Below are 14,891 nucleotides of genomic sequence, written 5' to 3'. Positions count from 1 at the left end.
TCTCAGCGCAGCCTGACAATGTAGTCCTCTCTCTCTTCCGTTCTCCCCAGGCCTAGGTATCACCATGACCCCTGCACTCTCAGCAGGTGCCTGACTTCTTGCCGCCCAGAGAAAGAGGGACCGTTATCAGCGTCAGCTTCAACTCCCCACCCCCCATCTACTCTCTATGAACTGTCCCATCTTTCCCTCTTTGTTTCTCCTGAACAGAGAAAAGGTGGCTGTTTGAGGCCAATTCCCCCATCGGTGCTTGAGAGCTTGACCTCACCCCCTCAGGGACATCCATCTACCAACTATCCCCCCATCCTGGCCCACTCCCATCCCTCCTATACGCCCAGTCTACCCCTGGACACTGACACTTCACTCTTTGCATAAAAACGTACACACATTCCTCCACTGTTAAAACAACCTGTTACTCTAGCCCAAGGTTTCTTAACTTAGGGTCTGGGTTTAAGGGGGTCCGTTTCCCTGAAAATACATGCAAAATCCGGTACGTATGGGGGAGTATGCTGTCTTCAATACAATATCATGGGTGAGCCATGACCTAAACACTGATTGCTACTAACAAGTGTTCTACAATTCTTTTTTTTAGCTGTCAATCTCTTTCTTTTTCTTCAGAGCCAAGATTTTTTGGACAGTTTGTAGTTTCCATTTTCTCAAATCACTACTAAGTAGTTTCTTCCCTCATCACCTTGTGAAATTTGCGAAGGGCTCTTCATGACTAACCCAGTGAATGTTCTCAGTCCCCACCTTCCCTGAAGTTACTGACCACTTGCCCCACCCCTGGTTTCCATGACACCACCTGCTCCTTCTAGCTTTCTAGCTGCTCTTCTGGCTTCTCTTCTGCTCTTCCCTTAAAAACTGCAATTCCTCAGAGATCTGTCCCTGACCTTTACTATTTGCATCCTACACACTCTCCGTGGGTGATCTCATGATCCCCATGACTTAAAATACTACCGACATGCCAGTGATGATCAAATGTATCTCCAGGCCAGACCTTCGCCCAAGCCTCATGCTGAGATATTCAGTGCTCACTAGACACCTCCAAGCAGATGTCCCTGAAGCATCCCAAACTCAGCATGTTGAAAGCTGAACACTTACATCTTACTTCCATCCTCACCCACACTCTTTAACTGGTCCCCTCCTTATATTCTCTATCTTGAGAATTGGCACTCCACCCACGGGACTACCTGACCTGAAACGTTCAACGTCATCCTCAACTGGTGTTTCAGTAGACTGAACATCCATCTAGAAAGGTCATTATAGAAGGAAAGTCGAAATGAATATTAGTTTCAACTCGAAATTTCAGATTCTACCATTGTAAGTGGATGGGCTAAATGCATTTATCCGATTTGCTAGCAAAATGCATGGCCCTCAAGTTTCCTCACGTTCTGTCTGCTGCCTCCCTCGCCTGCCTTTCCAGACACTTCTCTCGTCTGTCCCCTTCCTACCACCCCAAACTCACATCTGGCGGTCTAGCAACACACTCTGTGTTGTCTGACTTTGTTCACTATTCCCCTTGTTTACACTTACAAAGTGAAGTCAGTTTATGCATATGATGAGCTTGTATCATCCTTCAAAACCCAACTCAGACGTCACTTCCCTTGGAAACCCCTCTGAAAGACTCCTTCCTCCACCACGCCCCGGTAGCTTTTCTTCTGCTCTAAGTATCTTCTAAATATGTCTAGTGTTCCACTAATATGCTGCATCGAAACTTACTTATGTTCTTTTCTCTGTTAAAATTATGAGCATCTTGAGATCAAAGACTCTGCCTTAGTTTTCATTAATTCTCCAAGACCTATCATGATAGCATATAAAAATATTAACAATAGAAAGAGTAATATAGCTGTAGCTAGCATTTATTAAGGGATCTACATGTTAAACAGGAATAACATCATCACAATTTCGCATGAGCTGCCCAATCCATAAATATGTAATGAATGAGTGAATGAACACAGCTCCTTAATTAATAAAGGAGAAATGGGATACTCATTCTTTTTGCATCTCTATAAAGATTAATGCTATAATTATTCTCATACCACAAGACCTCAGTAAATAATTATTGAATAAATCAATTAGCTGATCAATTAATCACATAGGAAGCAAGGAATGGGCATTTGATTTCATAATATCTCACGTTTATGTGATGCATTCTAGTTTGTGAAACGTCTTCATTTACACTGTGATATTTAATAATGACATCAACCTGTGCATTAATTGTATCATTATTACTATTTTGCAAGGGACTAAACTAGAGATCAGAGGTGGGGAATAACTTGGCTAAAGTCACAGCTCATGACTGGCAAGCCAAGGACTTGACACAGACTGCCCCCTCCCAACCCCCACCCCACCACAGCTGCCCCTTTCTCCCCATGACTCAACTCCAGACTCATAAATTGGTTCCCTTTAGTGACATGTACATATCAGGCAGTGGTTTTCAGAGACATCTGAAATGGTCCAGCATCTGTTGAGATTATGAGCTTGTGGTTGGTGAGTAGTCATCTTTTACATGGCTAACTTCAAAGACACTTCTAGATAAATGTCTAAGAAAAAAGCATACACATAAAACCAGACTTGGAGCTATACTCTGTCCATGTCCTCATGACAAATCACTAAACGCATTGCAAACAAAATTCCTAGTGGAAATTCAAAGGCTCAGATTGAATCTGATTTCTCTCTAGGAAGTTTGACTCCTATCAAGTGGAACCCCCCAAATTCCACCCACATGCAAAGGCTACCTGGGAGGTGGCATGATAAATGGGTTACTGAGAGCATCTGAATTCCTCTTTCTTGGGGTCATTGTGAGTGATCCCAGGGAGCTGGGGAAAACTGCAGAAATCTGGAGGCACAGATGCATATGAGAACCAACGTGAGCTGAGTAAAGTAATTCCAATGATGCGGAGGCTTCCCTAGAGACACTGAACAAGAGCATAGGACGGAGGCCCTCCTGACCTCTGAGTGGACTGTAGGTAACTTGCACAAGGTCTGACAGCTGGTTTGAACCCAGGCGGGCAAACTCCCAAGACTGCACTCCCGCCCTCTGCCTCTCCAGTCAGTGTGTGGGTAGGGCCCCTGCTGCTGTCGCCACTCAGCATGCACCCGCTAGCACGCTAGGCACTGTGTTAAGCACCTGCCCTACACGACTTCATCCAGATCTCACAGCAACTTGTGGATGTAGGTGATATTATGAAAACTCTGCCTCAAGGAACCCAAGGCTCAGAGCAGTGAAGTGACTGGCCCCCCGTTACACAGAGTAGGAATAGAACTGGAATTGAAACCCAGATTTGCCCAGCGCCAAGGTCCCTCTGCTTCATTGCTTCTGCTTCTCAAAACATCTGCCAAGAGCCTTCTGCTTGCCTGTGGGTAAGTTATCACAAAAACGGAAGAAAAAAAAACCACACCTTAAAGCATAACGGAGCCAATCGTTAGAATGACCAAAATAGAAAACGTAAAGAGAAACTTAGAGGGCACATAAACCACCCCCCACACAGTGAGGGAATCTCCAACATGCTTGAATACCCCACTGACGGGGAGCTCATCCTCTCCACCTCGCTCCATCCCAGCGGGACAAACCACGACTTCTTCCTCCATCCTCTGAACCCATCGCCTCTCACCTCGTCCCCCACTGCTCCTCCCATGACCCCAGATGCTCTGTCTCTACTGAAGCCCCTCCCTCGGTCTCTCCCGTGCTAGGCTCCTCTCCCCTCCTGGACTTTACTCATGGGGGAGGGAAGGTGATTGTTTCCTTGGTAAATTGAATTCAGTTCCACCAAGGAGGCCAGAGAATTCAGCACAGACTCAACAGTGGGGGGGAAAAAAATCAATGAAGAATGACCAAAGGATCATTAAAAAAAATTTTTTTTAATTAAAAAAAACTGTGTAGCCATTGGTAACATAGTATTACCTTTTTAAATCAACAGCTAAAATTATTATAATCTATAAAACTAAAGGAAATCTACCACTGTTGATGGATTGCATTCAGGAATGGTCTAATCCACAGTCAGCTACTCAGAATGATTACAGGGCTCCTAGGAAGGGTAACTTGTCTAAAATATTTTCCCCCAAATGCTTAGCAAATGGTCTGAATTTCCACTCTTAAAAATGAAATCTTTCTGGTTTACCCACTTGTTAAAATGTGACCACTCTTGGAGAAAATATTATATTAAAAAGAAGGTAGGTCCTAGGTTGGCATATTTTGTTCTTGGTTCTACTTCCTTCAACTCAGTCGAGCAAATAAACCCTTGATGGACCAGGTACAAAACTGGTGTTGTCTGGGGAGGCAGTTATCAAGGTAAATCCTCTGTTTTCTCCAGCCTCAAAGATCTAACAAAGGTTTAAGACACAACTATTCAGCAAACACTGATCAAATGCCTCCCAGGCCCACTATGTACATATGCACAGGTTGTATACTGTACAATTGCAGGGGCAGCATTCACAAAGATGACCTGTGGAAAGGATCCCTTAGAACTGGCAGTGCTTGACCTAATCTAGCTATTCCAACACGGTCAGCCTTCACCAGACATTGGGTGCAGCAAGTTTACATGTAATATATCTTTCCAGCTTAATAACAGCCTCTTTGAAAACATCATCGTCTCCATTTTATAGGTGAGACAACTGAGATTCACAAATATCTTTTAAATTAGTCAAGTTCCCATACCTAAGGAGTGGCAAAGATAGGATTCCTGTATGCCATGTGTGCTCCAATCCACTCATGTGGTTACCATGCATTCATTTATTCATTCTTTCAACAAGCATTAATTGAATCACTGTTGGTTTTAAATATTAACCTAGAGCAAAGTGAACATTTATATATTTTTTTCTTTTTTAAAAAAACCAAACAATTATAAATAAAATAAGATTGAGAGTCTACTAGACACTTTGCTAAGTGTTTAGGATCAAACCATGAATTACAAAATAACTGCCCTTTGGAGCACGAAATCTAGCTAGCAAGCAAGCAAGAAAAATATATTCATTCACTTGGTAACTACTTCTTGAGAACTGACTAGGTACCAGTCATTCTTCCAGGAGCTAAAATAGCAGTGAACAAGCCAGATAAAGTCCCTGCCCTCTGTGGCTTCCTTTTTAGAGGAGAGCAAACAAATACGCAAGAAGTAAACAAGTGAGAAGATTTCACAGCAAAAAGATAAGAAGACAATAAAGCAAGGTGAAGGGGTAGAGAGTGCTGAAGAGGCTGCTTTGATGGGGGTGGTCGGGGGTCTCTTTGAGGCAGTGATGTTAGCTCAGAGCAGAGGAGGAGCCAGCCCTGAAGATGTACTAGCATGAAGGCTCCATGGGGCAGGGCTTTCTGCGGCTCTGTTCACTGCTGTAGCCCCAGCACCTAGTGCTCGGCACAGAGTAAGTGCTCACTAAACACCTGTTGAATTAATAAGCGAATGAACAGGGGAATGGCAGCCGAGGCAGAAGAAACTATAACTGTGTCCCAAATCCAGCACCTCACCAGCTGGCCGGAGGCTCCCTCCTGCTGCGTGGAGAGAAGTGAAGCCTTCCAAGCTGGGGAAGCTATCCAGTGGCTCGGGGCCATGGCAGATGTGCATCCTGGCTGCACGCGTTAGTCTGGGCACGCAGCTACTAACTAGACCCAGCACTCTCGACAGACTGAAGGTAGGAAAGAGTGCATGCCTGCCAGCCTCACCTCGATGGGCCCTGGGATACGGGATCTTCCCCTGGACAGCACTTCCCGTGAAGTAGGGACAGAGTGTACAACGTGAGGCCCAGAGAGAGAGTGTGCGTTTGTGTGTGTGTGTGTCTGTCTGTGTCTGTGTGCGTGTGCACACATCAGCTCTGTGCACATTTGGAAAGGAGATTTAAGTTTTATACAAACATTAGGCAATTTTGGAGTCAGTGCCTGCTCACCTGGCCCTTTCAGCCCAAGGACCAAAGGGATTAAGAATTAGCTTGTGTGGGTTAATGCACCACCAGACTCGTGGCTACAGCAGGCAGGTGACAGTGCCCCAAGGTTGGTGCAGGGCAGCCTGCACAGTGTTAACAGCACCCGTTCCACCCTCAAATGTGCCCCAGATGAGATTATTAAAGTATAACACCCCTAGGCTGCAGGCTGTGATGTCCTCCAGATCCCCCTTCAGGAATGAAGGGCTCTTCCCCAGCCGCTAGGAGAGCTGCTGGCAGATAGACCCCACTGACAGCCCCTGCAGGGAGAGTGACCCCCAGAAGGGCAGCCCATACCAGTGAGTGACCAACGTGAGGGCATAACAATTTTGAAGATCGTCCCAGCATCCCTAGAGGTCAGCTGAGGCCTCCTCTAAGGTTGCATTGAAGCTCAAGTTCTCCCTCTGCCCTTCTCTTTCCCTCTTCCACCCCTTTTGATTCCATTCCCTTAAAAAATGACCTGCATACTGAACTCAGAGTCTGATTCCTGAGGAACACAACCCGCAACAGTCAGCATCTTCAGTGGGGAGACTCTGCATTTGGATTCAGATGGGCTTTGAACCCCAGCTCTACCATCCATTAGTTATGTGACCTTGGGCCTTTCTGACCCTCAGTTTCCAAATCTGTAAAATGGACATAATGGTGCACACTGCCTAGGGCAGTTGTGGGGATTAAAATATGGAAAGCATTTAGCACAGTGATGATTGACATATTTAGTCACTCAATACCTAGGAATATACAAATTCATGATTTTATAGCTCTGCCCTTAACTGGCTGTGACTTGGGAGAGTCACTTTCTCTCTCTCTCTCTGCCTCAGTTTCCTCCTCTATAAAAAGATGGGTTTGGACTTGGGCACTATTACTGACATTTCTTGAACACCCACTCTTATCAGGTTCTGTGCCGAGCCTTGTACCTTATTCCACAACACAAGCCTACTAGGTTGATATTTCTTACTTTTCACCATCATCCTCATTTTACAGAGGCCAACAAAGGCATCAGGAGGCTGAGGAATTTGGCCCCAGAGTACCCATGTGTTAAGTGATGGAACAGGATTGGAAGCTGGGCAGACGGACCGCAAAGCCCATCTCCACGCCAGAATGCCCCGACGTTTCCCTCAATGAGATGATGCACAACTCCTGCCAGGGCTGGCATTTTGTAGGATCACACGACTCTGCCTCCAGCTTAGTGGAAAACATTTGCAGAAAAGATCAACTGAATTCTATCAACCCTTTGGCACAGTTGTGAAAAGCCAGAGGCAAAGCAGACAAAAGTGATTGACTACAAATCGCATGTCCCAGAAAAGACTGCTGGTGTGGCCACTTCTATCTCCATATACCCAGTGACAGCTTTGTTGCTGTCAATGAGCTCCAGGCTGGTGCAGCTGAGCAGGGCAAACTTTCACCAGGCATCCCTCTCAGCCATGCCTCACACCCTCTCAGCTGCAGCCTCACGCACAGCCTCGATCTGCTGGTAGCAACCTGTGATCCCAGTCAAGGGCTGGGGCATTTTTTTAAGGGTATTTTGAAGTTCCTCAGGTGAAATGAACTTAGAGTACAGGTATAATTTTTTAAAGACTCACATCTGTGTTTTCCCCTCGCTTGTAATCTAAATACTCTAAATAATCTAAATTTGCTTCAATGGCACCTCTAAGAGAAGAGCTTCTGAAATAGTGGATGACAAGCAAAACGTCAATTCTCCTGGGAATTAGCCCTTGGAAGACACCCCCCCACACACATTTGGCCTGCAGGAGGGGGCAGATAGTGGTCATCCTACAGACAGGGTCCAACATCTGAAAAGACATCTCATGCTAACCCTGGACTGGTTGTCGTGGGTCTTTTAAGAAGCAATGGACATTTTCTCTTATGAAGAAATAGCATCTTTACTGTTTTGCCCATTTAAAAAAGCATGCAATGTTTCCCTAAAGAGTGTAAAACGGCACTCTATACACAGATGACGCAATTGTCCTCGTTCTCTCAAAGCCTAGCTTGTCAGGCACCAGTGCGTCTCCCACACAGCCCAAAGGGAGAGCGTTTGAGTCATTTTAAAGCTCATTATGGAACTGCTTAAAACCCTTCAAGGATTTGTGGTACCCAAGGCACTCGAATGTTTGGCCCCAGTCCCCTGTCCAGCCTCCCTCCTGGCCCTGCCGTCCTGAGCTACCTGTATCTCCCTGCATGTGCTGTGCTAATGCAGGCCCCGGGATTCTGTCCATGCACTGCCCTCTGCCCAGGATGCCCCCTGCGCCCTGCTGGCCATCTGACAAATGCATGCTGGCCTTTAAGGCACAGACTGGCCATGATGTGCCTGGGTGCTCCCGCTAACTAGGAATATAAAAATTCATGCGGTGAATTTTGGGGGAGCCTTCCCCAGGCTCCCACTGCCACCGGAAGTGGCTTCACTTTGGTAAGTGGCTTATCTCCTTAAATTCCTTCTTCCTGTGCCTTTCTCCTGATTAGTAGGTGGGATCCTCTCTTTGCAATCAGGACCTCCAACCCAGCACAACACCTTTCCTGGAACGTAAGTGACAACTCAGAATCCATTTTCCAAAATAGTTATTCATCGAATTGAACTAAATTGAAGTGAAAGAGGATCTGTTTTGCCATAACACGCTTCTCTGTTCGTGCCCACCCTAGCGCTCCCAGGAGATCTTGCCAAGGTCTAGTTCCAAACCCAGTACGAAGTCCCACACCGGCTCCACGTTCAAGCTACAGCATTTCTCTACTGATCACCTTCCGCCTCTCCCGCTGGCAGCCCTAGGCCCATACCCTGAACCGTTTCCAATGTCTGAATGCCTCAGGCTGTTTTGTGGCCCTGGGCCTTTGCACGTGCACTCTCTTTGGAAAGACTTTCTGAAACACCCATTTGACAAACTCCTGCTGTCTTCGAACCCCCCGTTAATGTGTTTGAAGTCTTCTCTGGAGCAACATAAACCAAGCGTTTAGAGTGTATGTACCCAAGACAGGCCCCTGAGATTTCACAAGTCACCTTTGACTTCACCATCCCTATCGACCAATCAGCTCATCAGAATCCCCTTTTCAAAGAGGCTTTGAATGGGCAGCTTATACACACAATCTCATAAAAGAAACAAGGCCAAGACTTTAGGTCTCCCGACAAGTCTGGGGCTGGGAAGTCCATCTCTGTCACCCTTTCCAGAAGCTCAAACCAAATATTTTCATCTAACTTTGAGGAGGGCCAGGCAGGCACATGTGGGTTCCAATCCCAGCTTGATCATTTAACCTAACAGAGCTTCAGTCTCCTTATTTGAAAAATAGACCTTGTTACCATCTAACTTTCTTCTGAGCATTAAATGATTTATGAAATGCTTGGTATTTAATAAATATTTCCTTTTCTCCCCGAATAAAAAGTGCATAAAGATGAGGGTTTTACGTATGTTTGGTATATACATGCAAGTGTGAGCACACACACACACGTGCACACGCACACAATCCATGTCACAATCACATAGACATACCAATACCCTGAAGGCAGAATGATGTCCTCCCTCTGACTCACATCAAAGGAACATGCTCAGACTCTTAATTCCCACTTGGAAGCTCGAAGCACACATGGCATGTCGGCCCCCCATCTCTCCTGCTTTCCAATCACACTCGTCAAAGGCACATTTGAAAATACCGTGACATCTCATTCCGCCTTCAAAACATCTACTCAGCTCCATAGACTTTGTGTGTGTGTGAAGGGAGATGTGGAATTCTACACCTTTTCTTTCTTTTGTTAGTAACTCAAGGCTCAGTAATACAAATTTTGGCAAAAACAGACTGGAAGCGTTGTAAAATCACCTGAAGAGGTTTATGTGTTGATCGATTCCTATCTAATATATGCATTTGACATTAGGTATGGAAGTCTTCTTTAACTGTAAATTTAATAAATCATATTTTTAGTGATAATACTTAAGGATTCTAAGCACATGATGGAAAAAAAACCACTTTGAGGGACTTCCCTGGTGGCGCAGTGGTTAAGAATCCGCCTGCTAATACAGGGGACACGGGTTCGAGCCCTGGTCTGGGAAGATCCACCATGCGGAGCAACTAAGCCTGTGCGCCACAACTACTGAGCCTGCGCTCTAGAGCTCGCGAGCCACAACTACAGAAGCCCAAGCACCTAGAGTCTGTGTTCTGCAACAAGAGAAGCCACCGCAATGAGAAGCCCGCGCACCACAATGAAGAGTAGCCCCCGCTTGTTGCCACTGGAGAAAGCCCACATGCAGCAATGAAGACCCAACACAGCCAAAAATAAATAAATTAATTAAATAAATTTATTAAAAAACAAAAACAAAAAAAACCCCACTTTGATTCACTGCTAGTAAGTAAGTCTGCAACTACAAACAACTGTTTGGGACTAATTTGGCAATATAGATCTAGAGTCAAAAAATCTAGAGTTTTCAAACCCAGTAATTCTGCTTTGGAGAGTGTGCCCCCAGGAAATAATCTCAACATTGGAAAGAGCTTTATGTACCAAGGTATTCTTGTGGTATTTTCGTAATAGTGAAGAGTCAAAAACAATCAAATGCCCAGAAATAGAGGAATGACTTAGTGAACGACAGTGCGTCGACCAAGTAGGATAATGTGACAACCGTGTCTGATCACTGTACTGTCTTTGTTTCTTCATCACCAGATTGGGAGCATTTTAAGGGTAAGAACATAGACAGATGAATGAATGAATGAATGAATGAATATACATATGCATACATGAATGGTTTAGACATATATAACTGTTTGGAAATATACACATGATGCAATATTAGGTAAAAACAAAACACGTAACATTGTAGCAAGATTACAACTACTTTTCCATACAGAAAAGTCTAAGGAGATTAGGAAATAAACCGATGTATGAACTGACATGGAGTAACTTCTAAATAATTCTGTGATTTTTCCTTCTGTATTTCAGCATTGTTTGAATTTTTCTGTAATTAACAAATAGGAAAATAGGACCTGCCCCTTGAGGTTGGTGTGAAGATCAAATGTCTTAGATGGGAAATCTTTAAGTGCTTAGACATCGATATTCTGTACAGAATGCTCAGGAAAAAAAATACGCACAAAGTCAGCTCTTTTAACTGAGGGAAGGAAGTGACGACATGGTTGAGGACATTTATACTCTCAGCCCAGCCTTGATGACAAATGATTCTCTCCTACACGAGCTACATGTTGTCCCTTCAGCCAGGACCATAATGACAGACATCTAGTGCCCCTCAGACATCATGTCACAGGACAGGAATGATGAGAGCCTCTCATTTCCTGACTAAGGGGAAGCAGAAAAGGGACATGCAGCGAAGCCCACGCTGCCCTGCCCAGTCCCACGGCGACCACCGCCCCACGCTTCCTGATGCCAGACGGGGTGTGTGCGGTGGCGACGGTGCCATGTGCAGAAGGAGACGGCAGCCTCAGCCCAGGTGGTGCTCCTGGGATCAGGGCCAGTGCCCGGCCTCAGATGTCACTGTGCTGCGCGGGGCACCGATGGCTCGGAGCCCCGACTCCTCTGCACATAGTTCCCAAACACTACTCTTCCTGACACGGCCCCGGGGTTGTGCAGGCCTAGTCGTTACACAATAGGGTGCAACAAACCTGAGAATGACGATCGGGAGGACGGGCTCCCACCCCACTCTGCTTCCAGCCGGGTGCATTATTTGGCGGCCGTTTAAATTGCTGTGAGACCGTGTCCTCATCTGTAAAATGCATGTGGTGCTGGTACTTGCCCTCTCTATGCATGTGTGTAACTGAGAGGAGCCTGAGTTCATGAATGTGAGAGGGTTGCAGGAGCTATAAACTATGGGACAAAAGCAAGGAGAAAGATGAGGCCGCATCACATGGGAGAAATTAAGAAGACAACGCACTTACCGTTCTCTGTGAGGGGAGGCAAAGCCACCGAAGGGCAAAAACTGGAAGCATCATTTTGAGCAACTGAAAAGAAGACAAAGGCAGCCCTTTAGCTCTTTTTTACCCTTTCGATCATTGAGTCCCGAAAGGCAGGAATAGAGGTCCCACTTGGTGACAGAAAAGTCAAACTTGGAAGGCAGACAGTGGGCCCACAGTGCCCGGCACCACTCCCGCGTGGTCAGAACGGGCTAGGCTGTGCTGAAGGGACGTCCTGACGTCTCAGGGGCTTAAAGCAACCTGGCACCACAAGCTCACTGCAGCTGGGCTGCTTTCTCTCCTCTGTGTCACCCTCCCTCAAGGCCCAGGCCGGGGAGGCGCCATCAAGCCCCTGCCTCACAGACGCTGTGGCAGGGGACCTCACTCCTGCTCTCACAGCTTCGCCTACGAGTGACACACAGCACTCGTCATCTTCACATTGTTTTCCAAAGCCAGCGGCGAAGAAGTGCAGACCCACCATGTTCCACAGAGTGAGCACTCAGAGACACACAGCGAACAAGTGGAGCGCCCACCACCATGGCTTAACTGACTCCCTCAGGGAGGGCACTTAGCCTCTCTGGGCCTCAGTTTCCACATCTGTACACTGGGGATGGCACAACATATGCTGAGAATGGCTGTGGGCATGACAGGACGTAGTGCAGGGCCAGGCACAGGGTGAGAGCTCACTAGACGGCAGCTATTCACCGCAGGCCGCATGGCAGGTGGACGGAGCCGGGACTAGGAGGGCAGACAGACCTGGGCTCGAACCTCCATATGCCTCTTAGAAGCAGGGCAGATGGACAAGTTATCTGGCTTCTTCTATACCCAGTTTTGGCGCTGGCACATGAGGACGATGTCAGAATTAAATGAGAAACCAGGCAGACCCAGTAGGTGACCCTGAGCGCTCATTATCCCCTTCCCCTTCCTCTTCCCTTACTGAACAAATCAAAATCTTCAAAGCCTCAGAATCCTTGTCTTCCAGTGGCCCAAACTAGGAGTGCTGTCAGACCTTCTCCCTCTCTGAGCTATGGTGGAGCATGGTCAGGGTCAAGGCTCATGGGTGGGGCCCACAGTCAAGGGTCAGCGACCCAGGGTGAGATTGTGTGACCCTGAGCAAGTTACTTCACCTCCCTGTCCTCAGTTTCCTTGTCTGTAAAATGGGGGTAATGACAGTACCTCTCTCAGGGTTGTGAGGCTTAGATGAGTTGGTGTATGTAAAGCTTTGGGCATACAGTAAGCACTCAATAAATGCCGGCCACTATTCACTCTTAGTATCGCCCTTTCATAGTGACACACCCTTGTCATTGACTCTTGGCCTTGTCTGCCTCCGTGAAAAGCCTCGAGTCAGAGTCATGCTCTATTCTGGTCCCCGAAGTCCCGGTTTGGGTTCCCTCCCATCCCATCCCCTCCTCTGCCTTCCTCACTTTGGTCAGACATGCCACGACCCAGCCTCCCTGAGTTCTCGAGCCCAGAGCTGTCGTGTGTCTCTCCTGCTTGACTCCATCTGCCTAGAAGCACCTGCTCCCGGTCATCATTCTATGGCCCTGGTTCCCAGCCTTCGGCAGACACTGGAATCCCCTGGAGGGCTTGATGACACACACCATGATGGCCCCATCCCCAGACTGTCTGTTTCAGCAGGTGTGGGCTGGGGCCTGAGATCCGGCGTTTCTAACAAGTTCCCAGGCGATGCTGACCCTGCCGGGCCAGGGACTCACTCTGAGGGTCGCTGAGCTAAGGCTCCTGTCACCCAACATTCTGTGAGCTCCGCCCACAAAACTCAGAATGACTCAGAACCACCCACCATGCTCTACAGCGCCCAGGGGCCAGCTTGTTTATTTAAATGTCCATCTTTGCTTTCTCAGAGCAAAGACCCTGAGAGTCAGTGCAATCTTCAGAAAAGAGTCTGATGAATCTACATCGAGGGCATTCAGATGCCCACACCCTTGGACCCAGTAATTCTGCTTCTGGAAATTTATCTGGAAATTCAAAGCCAGCTCGGTTTGCAAAGGAAACATTTATACAGCACTAATGACACACTGGAAACTGTATACGTCTAATGCCGTGGGAAGAGTGAGGCGAGCTGCCGCACATCCGCGGGGAGAATTACCGTGTGCGCATCTCAGCCGGGCATTTACCACCTAACTCTGCTGCTGCTGCTGCTCTACTTACCCTTCCTCATCCTCCATCAGTGTTTCCTGACGGGGGGCCGTCGGCCCTTTGGGTGGGGCCTTCTTCACTGTACAGGAATAGCTGAGCCCTGAAAGTTCTCAGCTTCCCTGGGTCCCGGGACACTGAGCCTCAGCCCCTGGGAGGGACTCCGTCCCTGGGGACGCCCCTACAGAGACTCATACTGTGCAACCTTGAGCAAGTTGCTCAGCTAATTCATGCTTGTTAAACAGATAGATGGTAACCCTTCTGCTTCTTCCCAGCTCCGCTTTCAGTGACATCAAGCTGGTGGCTTGAAATGGGCCGTGGCTGGAGTATTTACACCATGGAAAGTGGCAACTGCTACAGAACTACAAATCAAGGCCTCCGCCACCCTCCCCAGTTGTAACACATTTGCCAGCACAGCAGAGAATGTGGGTAAGGATAGACCCAACCTCATCACGTTCTTTGGGGACCAAATAAGATGTTGCCTGCAAAACACTAGCCTAGCCCTGGAGCCCACTCCGTGCTAAGTAAATGGCAGACACTCTTGAGGGGATGTGAGTGATGATGTGAAGAGCAGATTGCACAGTAAGTTCTCCTACGTGTGGTGGTTTCTATGTGGGCTGCAGAGAGGCATAATTAGAAGAGCTGGTCATTTCCTTTCCATTTCCCATATCTAGAACAGCTACAGGGTCCAAGTACATTTGCTTAGCAGAAGAACAAAGGAAGTGTGAGGCTTCGGTTGTTTTTTTTAGATGCCGCATTTGACTTTGTAAACAAACCAAAGACCCTGCCCCACTTGCAAGTCACGCACAGTTCTCCTCCGAGGGCAGCAGGTACCAGCGCCCCAGAGGCCGCCCCCTCCAGGCAGCCCTGAGCTCTGGGGCAGCTGGACTGCAGAGCAGCCTTCTTCCCCCCGTACTCCCACCTTGGTTGCTAAGATACTTCCTCGTTGGGTCCTGCTGTCG

At 47.3% G+C, this 14,891-nt stretch overlaps 1 protein-coding gene across 1 annotated transcript in view; it reads right to left on the bottom strand.

Annotated features, from left to right (window-relative positions):
* Positions 1–14,891, bottom strand: part of TG (thyroglobulin) — a 244,557-nt gene that overhangs the window by 127,763 nt on the left and 101,903 nt on the right. The window contains exon 35 of the mRNA XM_082433766.1: positions 11,761–11,823. Within this exon, the coding sequence (XP_082289892.1) occupies positions 11,761–11,823 (63 nt within the window). The remainder of the gene's footprint in view (positions 1–11,760; positions 11,824–14,891) is intronic.

Source organism: Balaenoptera physalus (assembly GCF_965194825.1).
Source record: "Balaenoptera physalus genome assembly, chromosome: 17".
NCBI classification, from domain to species: domain Eukaryota; kingdom Metazoa; phylum Chordata; class Mammalia; order Artiodactyla; family Balaenopteridae; genus Balaenoptera; species Balaenoptera physalus.
This window is presented reverse-complemented; position numbering and strand designations above follow the sequence as displayed.